The sequence below is a fragment of the Diadema setosum genome, chromosome 5 (genome assembly GCF_964275005.1).
Source record: "Diadema setosum chromosome 5, eeDiaSeto1, whole genome shotgun sequence".
Taxonomy (NCBI): Eukaryota; Metazoa; Echinodermata; class Echinoidea; order Diadematoida; family Diadematidae; genus Diadema; species Diadema setosum.
In genome coordinates, this window is record NC_092689.1 from 37032697 (window position 1) to 37044641 (window position 11945).

Consider the following 11945-nt stretch of genomic DNA (forward strand, 5'->3'; position numbering starts at 1 on the left):
GAAAAATGATGATTTCATGAACTGTCCATATTAGCTTAAAAAAAAAAAAATCGCTCTTCAATCATTTGTGGCAGGAATAGATTATAAGTAATTTGACATGAGGGCCCCGTTTTATCAAAAAATATAATCGATTTTAAATTTCCTTCAGACACAGGCTGCCATAGACTTATGATGGAAATCAACTTTATAATCAATTTCAACTCTTCATAAAACAGGGCCCTGCAGAGAACACAACAAAGACCCATATAACTGTGTACAGACACATATCACACCTTAGAAAGACCAACCAAAAAAAAAAAAAAAAAAAAAAAGAGGAAAATCCTGTAATCATGTTATACATGTGTAATCACTTTACTGGAATAGATGGATGGATACAAAGTGAAGTATTGCTACTCACACTGGTTTAGAAATAAACAGGCAAAAATGCAGATTGTCAAGTTAACAATTGAGTTACTGTATTTACTTTGCATGTTTAAATAAGACAAATAAATGAATAGATCAGTCAACAAAACGACAATACTTTGGGGCAATTCGAGAGGCAAATGAAAAACTGTGATCGTGAGCTCCATATAGTTGTGACCGTGTGTGACTCACAACTGCACAAGTTTTAAATCTAGCAAAGTAGTTCCAAGTGGTTGCATGGGGCACACTAGCTTCAGGGTGTAGTCTACAGTCTTACTACCCATACCAATAGTTCAACAGATGTCGGAAGAAATGTCCGCGACTCCAAACCTCTGTGTAGCAATGAGCATCTTTTCCAGCGTGCTAACTTTTGCAGTCAGGTCACTGACAGTCTGTTGTAACGCCTCACATCGTGATGTGGCGTCCTGCAGCTGCATGTCCATGTTGTCAACGTAATCTTGTGAGAAAAACCGAATACAGGGCGTGCTGCTGAAGGCGTAATTGTGTTCGTCACCAACATGCAGATTGTCAAAGTCACCGGGGCTGACCTGAACTCCAACAGATTTGGGCTTGCCGTCTTCACGTCTTTCTTTTGGTTCAAGGGGAAGACGTAGCTTTGGTGGAGGTCTGCTGGGTGTCTTCGGCTGTACATCGTAACCTTTCAAGTACAGCGTAGGGTGGTTGTCATCGGGAAAGGGCTGTCCATACCGAAAATGGTTACTGCACACTCGTGTCGAAGAAGTGACTCGGAACTTGTCTCGGTTGAGAAGTCTTGTCCACTTGGCGTAGTGCCTGGGGTTGGTGCATTTGTGAAACTTGAGAATGTAAACATGGTCCTTTACGACGTATCTGTGGGAAGAAAAAAGGAATGTAAAAGTTACAATCACGTGGATAAAACATATTACCGGTTTCTTCAAAGCGACTGAATATTCAATTCATTCATTTTTTTTTTTTTTAATTCAAACAGGATATAGATAGACCCTAACGTGTGTTATACCTCGGCTTTCCATTCTGCAGAGCTATGTTGTAGAACATATTACTCAAATGCTTATTCCTCAATCCCCAAATGCATAATAAACTCATTGCTCTTGATGATGACCTGTAGTAAATAAATTATAAACCCTTAACTGCGAAACACAGCCCGAACGCTGAACACAAAGCGTTCAGTATACTATAACTGTGTACTGTTCAGTATAATTGTATAACTGCTCCCACGGTAGGCCTATACTATAGATCTAACTCAGTAACTGTGTACAAGAAGCGCCCCAAGGGCCCCACTCCTTTGGCCCAGGGTTAATATCAAACCCTCTGCAAAAACAATTAAAATTCATTCAGAACAATACAACTTAACAAGGTCATTTACGTCATGATGACCAAATTCTGTTTGAAATGGCATTTGAAATTTTAGCTTGGGCGGATTCAATCATTCATGCCATAATGCCAAGCTTGTCGCTCATGTCACACATACCTGTAAACATTTTCGTGGTAGCTACATGTAAGTATCATCATGTCCCGACTTTTTCCCCCGCGCGGCCCGGCATACTACCTTGGTATGATGATGCCTCATGGTAAATTTTACTCATCTCAACAAATGAAATAGCAGTAAGTTTACAATTTAGTCTAAAACATCGTCTCGTGGGCAAATGATTCTTACCTTTCAGGGTATCTTCGGTCATTCTTGCAGCCATAAACAGCACATCTATCTCCGCCGCCCATGGTTCAGAATCCAGGTGATTTGTGATTTCACAAGACAAAATCTGTTGAGTGTTAGAAAGCTAAAATTGCGGCCGACGAGAATAGTACGTAGCACAGTGTACATTGGTGCGCTTGCATAGTAAAATACGTATGTCGGCTGCTATCGTTTCGCGTGGTCGCATTAAGACGACAGCGGCGCTCTTTTTCCCTTTTCGTTCCCATCGTCCCTTAGGCGACAAACCCCAAAGAGATTTTCCCCAGTGACTGCTAGAGTGCGGAGTCTTCATACGCCCTGTACTATTGTTTTGTGAGCGCAAGGGGAGCATTGGATGACAACGAGGCGGTACAACGGTAGGCTAACCCCTCGTGCTAACACGCTAGCAAACGAGCAACCGAGGAGCAGCCAAAATCAAGTGCGTACTCGCGTAAAAGTTCAGAAGTTCGCATAATACGCGCTGTAGAAATGTATACATAGTACGCAAAGTCCGCCATTGTTATGTGAGCTATGGCGGCCCCCATGAAATCACTGACTCCATTGTAGAGTCCGCCCTCTAGTGGTGGGGAGGAGAAAAATCTCTTTGACAAACCCATACTGACTGGGTGAACTTGGCTGACTTGGGTAAATATGAAGTCTCAAGAAGCAGAATTAGTTCCCAGTTGTCATCGTTGAGTGCCCCCCGTTGGTGCCAACAATCATGGAGGTTCAGAATATCTCAATAACAACAAAACGAATGTATTTGGACGTAGTCATTCATTCGAAGTGTCATGCCTAGTCCCATATACTCATTTCTGTGGTTGCGCGATGCCAATTCAATTGATAACGTAATCGACTAGCGACTAGACTAGACATAGAAGTCTATCTTGACATTCTAGGTAGACGCTCTATGTCTGTTTGTAATAGTAATAGACTAGACACACTAGAATCTAGTGACGTAGCTGTACAGACCCCTCGGCTCTCTACCTAGTTCTAGACGATATCTAGCTAGGTAGTAAATTTTACTTGAGTCTACTCTACTTGCATGACTTGTTACACCTTTACAGGACTCCACTCACAGACACTAACTAGATCTAGGTCTAACGTTGGCCTAACCGTTAGAGGTCTCTGGTCTAACATTAGACCCTAGTAATTTATTAGTAAGTTTACTAGATCTATAGGCCTATAGTACTAATCCTTGCTTGGGCGGATGAAGGAATTCCGTAAAAGGTGGGGGGGGGGGGGTTACAAATGTGACCCTGCACCTCAAAACAAACAAAAAGTCGCCAGAAATGAATTTTTAGTTAAGACCATATTCTGAAAGAGCAGAGTTTAAGCTTTAAAGTGATGTATAACTCAAATCAAATGGACTCTCCTAACCTATCTAAATACTGGAAAGAAAGCACAAACTCAGGAAAAGTGTGAACTGAGAAAAGAGGCTCTGAAGTACAGTGTCTATTCAAGCGCTTAATCTTTACCAAACCGTGCTGGCTGTGCGATGAATGGGAAAAAATACAGGAAGTAAACTACCAGAGTAACAACAATGAAGGGATTATCAGATTAAACCAAAATTAAGCATGCCTCATTAACACATTCTGTTCATAATTAATTCTAACTTTCAAAGCAGTAGCACTATCCTTTCAAAATTTTTTAAAGTTGAAAGTGAAGAATGTGGACAAGGTTTTTCGGAAATGAAAAAGGGATTCTAAAGACACACCTAATCACACTGTTCTACCAAAACTATTCAAAATAAACTTCTAAAAAACACACTTTCCTGCCCGTTTTATGATTCCAAATTTTAGCAAAATGTAGAAGAAGCCTTGGTCTTTCAGAAAATATGAAAAAGTCAAGTTCGGCTAGGTTGACCCATTTCACCTATTTTCAGTCCTCGCGCAAAATCAGTGTGTGCGACTTTATGTTCGTTTTGAGGTGCACAGTCACAAATTGAAAGGGTAGGGGCGCACACCTCCCTCCATTTTTTTTTTTTTTTTTTTGGCAGTGTATACAACCACACGCGTGTGTCTTTACCATCCAGCCACACGAGTGTGGCTGTAGCCATGGCCCAAGTCGCTGGATACAGCCACACTCGTGTGTATTCAAATGTACATATCCACATACACGGAGCTTTATACTGTATTGCGTAGCGGGGAACACGCTGTGTGCAAGTGTGTGGTCACATCACATCAACACGTGATATTATGATGTAGGGCCTACCATCGCCGTGCTGGCTAGGCTGCAGCTGCGCTGAGTGATCACTAGCACCCGAAGTCACGATGTAGGACCTACCACCAGCACCAGCAGTCTAGAGATGTCAATCCAATCTGAACATATATTCGACGACAAGATACAGACCGATCTTACGGTCAGCGGTATGAGTAGTCTATATGGGGTCATCCCACAATGACTCGTGGGTGTTGGTCTCATTACGTGCACCTGCCTATATAGCCTAGAATAAAATTTCTGTTTAGAACCTGCTTCCCTTGGAAGTCGGGCTGTAAATACACTTGATCAGTCAACACTCGGTCATGAGAAGAAATAACATTCATAATGGCATTGTGGAAGAACGCAAAACAAAATACTGAGGAACTAGATCTATTTCAGTCACCTGAAAATGAAATTCCACATTTGATTTTTGATAGGGCTAGACCACCCAACTAGTTTGTCATACCTGTGTACAAATGTGTTAATTTAAGTGTTAGTGAGAGGAGTCTATTGTGGAGATAATCCACCGAATATTTTTGTTTTTAACAATTGTTAACTGTAATTTTATCATTTCTTAAGAGAAAGAGAAAAGGTGAACCTCTTCAGAATTCCAACGTTATTAGATGTGATTTGTTGTTATATAGGTCTTTGGCTTCAGTCTAGAGAAGTCGATGGATGTACTTCAAGATGTCCATCTTGGACTTCCGGTCCCAGAGAAAGGAGGCAATTTGACCATGGTAAAGGGCAGCTATCTCTACTATCACTACAGCTGTGATGGAACCCAAGACCAGGTACATTGTAGGTGCATGACACGTAGTTGTTTCCAATTACATTACTGTTCTTTACTTTCCACAGCTTTAATTTTTGACATCAGTTACCTTTTTAATTTGTTTTATTCTCTCTCTCTCTCTCTCTCTCTTTCTTTTTTTCAATAAGGAAGATGCTCTGTGGATACTGATAGTGGAATTTGAATCTTTGTAAGCTTTAAAAGGTTTTATTATTTGTAACAGAAGTAAAGCTTCTTAAAGATACTGGTACTAACCATAGAATTATTTGAATAGTAATTGTAATTTGTATTGATGCTCACGATAAATAGTAACAAGTAAGGAGGAACCAGTATGTTGATACACAAGGTGGCCAGAGCTTAAATGATTGGAGGAGGAGGAAGAAGAAGAAGAAGAAGAAGAAGAAGAAAGAGAACAAGAAAATGGAAAAAAAAAAGAGTTAAAATGAATTTTCTTGCAAGGTACTACTACCAGTAGTCGGTGTAAATACAGAGGAAACTTTCGTAGTAAACATACTGGTGTATTTTCATCATGCAAACTTCTTTGTGTGAGAAAATACTTGTGACTAGATATTTCAAGTCCCTGAACTCTATGTTAAATGATAGAGTGTAAATGATTATTTCATGTCGAGGTCAGAAGATACTGTTTACCTTCACTGCCATCATTGTTGTTTTATTTTTCTTTTCTTTTCTTTGAAGCATGCTGCAGAAAAATCTGAAATATTTGTTGCACTGAAGTGTTGTTTATCTTTTAGAGATATGTCTTGGTTCACCTACTGTATTCTACTTTGGTTTGTATGTGTAATCGATCATTACATAACTAGTCATTATTTGATATATATTCACTTTATTTTGAATCACTGTTTACCAATGCAGGGTTGGGGATGTGGATACAGAACTCTACAGACCCTGTGTTCACATTTGCGCATCGCTAAAGAGCTAGCTGGAAAGACATGCCGGTCCGATGAACCCACCCTGAGACAGATCCAAGAAGCTCTTGTCACTATGCATGACAAGTCAGAGAACTTCCTAGGATCCAAAGACTGGATTGGCTCTGTGGAAGTAGCCCTTTGCCTGGATTTCTTTCATGATGTGAGCAAATTTAAAACTTTTAACATTACTGTGGACTGTTGTTATGTTATACATGTACTAGATAGGCCTACAGATTCAACAATCTCACATAAAAGTAAGTTTTACCTGTAGCATGAAAGTTTGCTTTTATTGCTTTACAAATCCTGATGAATATTTAAAAGTAAAAGAATATTTCACTTGTCACAAGGAGTTGATGTATCAAGAGTCTGCCAGGGCTAGACTTTTAGTGACTGTTGTGCCATGCAATGCCAGAATGCAAGTACATGTATCATTTTATTGCTCATTTGTCACTCTGTCCACAATGAATCATTATTTCTCATGACCAGGAGAACATTCTGGGTAATATACAATTGTGTCACACATTTTTGTTTTCTAACCAGTCAGTGTATGATTTTAGACATCTTTGGAATATGTTGTCATGTCCACCCCCCCCCCCACTTCTCAGGTTGCTGGAAAAATCCTCCATGTCAAGTCTGGAGATGAACTTAAGAGTCTTGTTCCTGACCTGCTGAACCACTTTGAGACCAAAGGGACACCTGTCATGATGGGTAGGTATTAGATATCATCCTTTGTCAAATCATTACAGCATTTTTGTATATTCAAAACTAGTCCATCAGTTCACAGTCCTGTAACAGTTCACAGAACCTGTAATCCAGAAAATGAATGAGGCATTTTATTTTGAAATACCATAAATAACGGTGTATTAACCACAGCAATGTATTAACTTCACTGCTTTTTGTGCCCTTCGGGGGGGGGGGGGGGGGGGGGGGGAAATGACAGCTTGCCGAAAAGAGTGGATACTGCCATGCAACGGGTGAAGATACAATCGACTTGTTGGTTGATTGAGTGAAATGTTCATGGAAGAAAATGGGATGATTTTTGTGCCATAAAAACGAAGTAAAAAAGCAGGAGAATGCCTAACAAAAATGAAATTACTTCAAACATTGAACTTTGAACATTGTCTGCACACTTTGTGCAAACATTCAGTAGGTATTGGCTGTAATGGTGTATAAACTGCACCCTGAACTTTGACCTGTTTCAGTGGGAAGAAATGTGCGGTTAATACACTGCTTTTTATGGTAGTGTTTTACTACCAAGCAATACACAGGTGTGTTTTAAAAAGAATCAAAAATATTCCTATCAACTTTCCTTTATTTTACTCTCTATTAGTATCATGTATGGCATATATTCGGCGATGTTTTATTTTAATGTGGGATATAAGAATATTACAATGTAGTTTTCTTTCAAGAGTATTGCTTAATGACCTAACCACGATTTGTGTGCGTGTGTGTGTGTGTGTGTGTGTTTATGAGTTGTTAGAATGTAAGGCAGAGAACATATCATTTAATTGAGACATTAGTGACACAGGTGAATTAAGAGATACTGGTAAAAAGGTTTATTATACATTCTCTTTCCATTCTTGCCCAGGAGGAGACACGGATGCATCTTCCAAAGGAATCCTTGGTGTCTGCGTGGGATCGGAGGCAACCTACCTCCTTGTACTGGTGAGAAAGCTGTAACGCTGTCTTTTCCAATGTTATAGCACTCTATGCAATATGAGGCCCCACAAAAACTGGTGCTATACCCCAAGTAAACTTCCACTCCACACTTGATTCATTTTCTGTAAATAGGGCAAAAATCAAGCAGACAACAGGAGAAGCTTCATTAAAATGGCATGGAGCATTGTAAGCAACATGAAAGTTGTTGGTGTTTTGATAAGATAGTGATAATAGTCTAAACAATATTTGCACATTAGATTGGGATTACCATGGCTACCTAGGTCTTCCATTAACCTGAAGACAAATCTTGACTATGTATCCTCTTTGAAATTCAATTAAAAAAAAATAATAATAATAAGTTTTTGGGAATTATAATACAGTAATTCAACAGTGATTACTTTTGAAGGAGGGAGTTAATATCACTCCCAGTCATGATAAAGTGAACATTTTGTTGGGAAAACTGATAATATGTTGGTTAATTTGAAAGTGGCTGACCCTTGATGTACAGCGTTTTCTTTTTGTGTGTGTTTAGGATCCCCATTTTGTTGGAGAGGCTTCCATGGAGGAACTCGTCCAGAAGAAATGGGTGTCATGGAAACGGGTGGACTCATTTGAGACGAGCTCCTTTTACAACATGTGCCTGCCACAGTACGTGAGTGACGGTTGATGGAATAGACAGGCAGCCAGCCACTGCTGGTCCTTAGCTGTACCATACTGGAAGAAGATGTGGAGTCGGAGGAGCAAGAGGTTGTCGAAGCATGGTTGGGGAGAATCAGGGTTTCCCTCTCCCTGAGGCACAAGTCTGCCATGGTACAGAGGTGATGCCAGTAAAGTGCACTCCTGATGTAACGAACATGGTCAAAACAAAATTCCGGTTGCAACGAAATAAAAATTCAGGCCGTGACATCATCCACTCTGTTTTTTATTGTGTATTTGTTCGGTTATAACGAAATTTCAATATAACGGAAGAAAACTGCCCATTCCGAGGACTTTGTTATAATGGGAGTCAACTGTACTGTTGGTCCCCTCTTCAAATGGAAGCACATACCAAGGAGCTACAGCTTGATGTTGTGCCAGCAAAGAGAGTGCGTCTTCTTTCATTTTCATGCTTGATGTGAGCAGAAGCATGTCGAGTCATGTAGATACTCGTGTTGGGACATCATATACAATATCAGAAATTTTCCTAGTTCCTAGGGGAAGTTTTGCAAAAAGTTTTGCAAGGAGTTTTTGAGAAATTTACCTATACACTGGCCACGCTTTGAGAACCTCAACTCCGAGAAGTTTTGCCAATGTGACTACTGATAGTGCAAGGGCCTTTGAGAAATGTAGCAATATTGGTAGCCAATCATTGCAGCCCTTGAGATGTCTGGCATAAGAGGCGGAACCAGGAATTCCGTAAAGGGGGGGAATATTTTTAATGCTACTTGCAGGTTTCATTGGCCGACAACCAACCCCAAAAAACAAACAAACAAACAAGCTTCGGCACAATTTTCTGTTGCCACTGCAATCGGCCGACAATGGCTTGTATTAAAATGAAAGGGTATGCGCCTCCTTTAATTTTTTTCCTTTTTATTTTTGTTTTAACAAAAAATAAAGGGGTGCGTACACCTGGTGTCGCCCCCATCTCCGGATCTGCCACTGGGCATACCCTGGCATCATCATACTTTGCTGCAGTCACTCAAGGAAGAAAATGGCTTAGATTTAAAAACATTGTCTTTTATTTCTGGTTATAAACAGTAGTCATTTCAGCTATAAATCACTTTAAATATCATGTATAGGCAATTCTCAGTCTGTGGATAGCTGGATTATGTAAATCCTTTCAGAGACTTGCAGGAATGTCTTGCACCAGAACTACAGTCACTTGAATGCTGTGGTGGGAAAAAAAAAATGCAATCACACAATGCCATTATTGTATGTGTGCACAATAAACCTACCGCTTTATCCCTTGGAAATGATTAACATGTCTGTTCCATCATATTTTTTACAGTGATTTTTTTATTTTTCTATTTTTATTTTGTGGGGTATTTGGTCTGTTCTCAGATTTTGATATGTGTTTGAATATATATATATATATATATATATATACACACACATGTATATTATATAGATAGATAGATAGATAGAATGATAGATAGATAGATGGATATAGATATATACATGTATATAAACAACTAACAACAAACAATATACCCCCATCAGGAAATGTATTTTTGATTTGATTTGATTTTTATTTTTTTTGATGGGGTATATTTTTTGCTGTTGTAGTTTGTTTCTTAGTTGCCTGAACAATAATGTGGCTTAGACGCGGGACTTGCCTTTATTTGTAATGCAAGGTTATGAGATAAGAATTCCACACAACTCAAAAAAAAAAAAAAAAAAAAGACTCAAAAAAAAACAAAAAAACACCCTCTCCTCATTCAATATCTTCGCAAAAATGACACAGCTGCAAAATCAATTTTTTTTTTCTCATCATTTATTAATCAACATCATAGATACAATGTCTTCGATATCATCTCCTATATTAATAATTTCTCGACATGAAGAGTTATACATGTTCACTTTTAGCTTCTTTGTATCCGTATTCTCTTGTATTCATGCAGTACACATGCACAAGGAAAAGAGGATATTTTGCATTATTCACACATTAATTTCACTTTCATGGCTCGGGTAAGCCGTACATGCACAGCTCAATGATATGAATCAAAACAACTCTTTACTGTAAGAAATCAGAAGAAAATAAATTTGGTATTCATCATAGCATTGAAAAAAAAAACAACAAAGACACATTGCTAATGCCATGGAATTTTCATGTTACGCAAAAAAAAAAAAAAAGAAACAAAAAAATTGGTCAAAAAATGTATCTTTATGGCAATAAAATGCCAAAATACATATTACACTATATTGCTCGCTGTCATAAAAAGATGTAGAAGTATGTCAAGATGCCTACAAATTACATGTACATTCAGTTTAGCGTGATGAACTTTGCATGGCAGGCAGTAATAAATAAAAAACATATTTCATCACAGATAGCTCTTTAAAATCTGATATTGATTCACTTGCATATGTATAGTTACAAGTACCATATGATGTATTATCCCATGCAATTCATTATTGTTTAGCATATTTTTTATTTCTTACTGAAACCCATTTAGGCCTTTTGAGTTTGAACTACAATGTACTTACATTATGGTGTGCTATGATATAGTGACCACCTCATTTTGTTTGGTATAAAATGCAAATATTTTTGTAGCTAATTGCTTGGGATGCTGTGAGCTTAGCATTACCTTTGACACTACTACTGTAAAAGTGAAAAATTTTGTGTATTTTTTGTTTTTGTTTTTGTTTTCGTGCACAGCCTGGTAAGATGAATTTTGCTTGTTTTCTTACTCCACAGAAACAAAATATGATATGGTATTACAGAAAAAAAAAAAATATATATGTTCATTTTTGCACTAGTATCATGTCATGTCAAATGCAGGCAAATTTCCACATAGCAAAAAATGTCCACTTTTACAGTACCGGTACCTGTTTCCTAGCAAATACCAGTTAGACCATTACATGTTACAGAAACTACTACATTTGTAGAATGAAGCTCGTATTGCTCGTTCACCAATAGCAGCTCCCGTAACATTGTGTTACAATCCCACATCGTACGCAAATTCTGTCCCAGACGTCCGTAAAAACACTTCGTCACCTATTGAAAGAAGAATACGCCGTCGTACCCTACATTTGGAACGTCATCTTCAAGGGCGCCGTTGCAAGATATTTCAGTTACTACCTAACTCACTGCATACATCCCACATTAAATGACATACACAGATGTGTGAAAGAAGTTTGTTCATCCCCCTGTCTAACCCCCTTGACCTGATTAAAAAGGCAACAACCAAAAGCGAAAAATTAAAAAGCTGAAGAGGTTTATTTCACTGTCAATTTGGAAAGAAATTTGGTTTGATCCAGGCACTGGCTGATGGTCAAAGAACACTGTATCTACTTCTTCTTTTTGTTTTTACAGTAAAAAACAAACAAACAAAACACAAACATTGCTCTATAAACAGAATCAAATGCCATACCACCTAAAAAACATAACATCTTATTTACCTTTGATAGGCAGGCAAAACAGTGCATATTTGTAGCTTGAACATTCTTGCGCACTGCTTCCTGTTGTTATCCTGGGTGTACTGATTTTTGCTCTGCTACCGTATCCAGGCTAAGTTGGATGTACTTACTAATTCGGCTTAACCCCCCTCAGATCCCCATCCCCTACAAACACACACACACACACACACACATTACACAT

At 38.6% G+C, this 11945-nt stretch overlaps 2 protein-coding genes across 3 annotated transcripts; one reads left to right on the forward strand and one right to left on the reverse strand.

Annotated features, from left to right (window-relative positions):
* Nucleotides 1-430: 430 nt before the first annotated feature.
* Nucleotides 431-2223, reverse strand: LOC140229341 (THAP domain-containing protein 1-like). Its single transcript, XM_072309624.1, has 2 exons — nt 2057-2223; nt 431-1251 (listed from the first exon to the last, which is right to left on the reverse strand). The coding sequence occupies exons 1-2, from the start codon at nt 2116-2118 to the stop codon at nt 696-698; spliced, it is 618 nt and encodes a 205-aa protein (XP_072165725.1). The 5' UTR covers nt 2119-2223; the 3' UTR covers nt 431-695.
* Nucleotides 2224-2319: 96 nt separating this feature from the next.
* LOC140228699 (ufm1-specific protease 1-like) lies at nt 2320-8557 on the forward strand. 2 transcript variants are annotated; one of them, XM_072308967.1, is made up of 7 exons: nt 2320-2331; nt 2678-2716; nt 4918-5064; nt 5934-6149; nt 6595-6697; nt 7578-7654; nt 8181-8557. In XM_072308967.1, the coding sequence occupies exons 3-7, from the start codon at nt 4945-4947 to the stop codon at nt 8313-8315; spliced, it is 651 nt and encodes a 216-aa protein (XP_072165068.1). In that variant the 5' UTR covers nt 2320-2331; nt 2678-2716; nt 4918-4944; the 3' UTR covers nt 8316-8557. The 2 variants fall into 2 exon arrangements, with proteins under 2 accessions (XP_072165068.1, XP_072165069.1); XM_072308968.1 differs by lacking the exons at nt 2320-2331; nt 2678-2716 and having other exon boundaries at nt 4922-5071.
* Nucleotides 8558-11945: the final 3388 nt, after the last annotated feature.

Bases quoted from the DNA above. Each gene is read 5' to 3' on its own strand.
- LOC140229341 (XM_072309624.1), bottom strand. From the start codon at position 2,118: ATGGGCGGCGGAGATAGATGTGCTGTTTATGGCTGCAAGAATGACCGA. The intron at 1,252-2,056 runs GTAAGAATCATT...TTCTTCCCACAG, and splicing joins GACCGAAGATACCCTGAAAG to ATACGTCGTAAAGGACCATG.
- LOC140228699 (XM_072308967.1), top strand. From the start codon at position 4,945: ATGGATGTACTTCAAGATGTCCATCTTGGACTTCCGGTCCCAGAGAAA. The intron at 6,698-7,577 runs GTAGGTATTAGA...ATTCTTGCCCAG, and splicing joins AGGGACACCTGTCATGATGG to GAGGAGACACGGATGCATCT. The intron at 7,655-8,180 runs GTGAGAAAGCTG...GTGTGTGTTTAG, and splicing joins CAACCTACCTCCTTGTACTG to GATCCCCATTTTGTTGGAGA.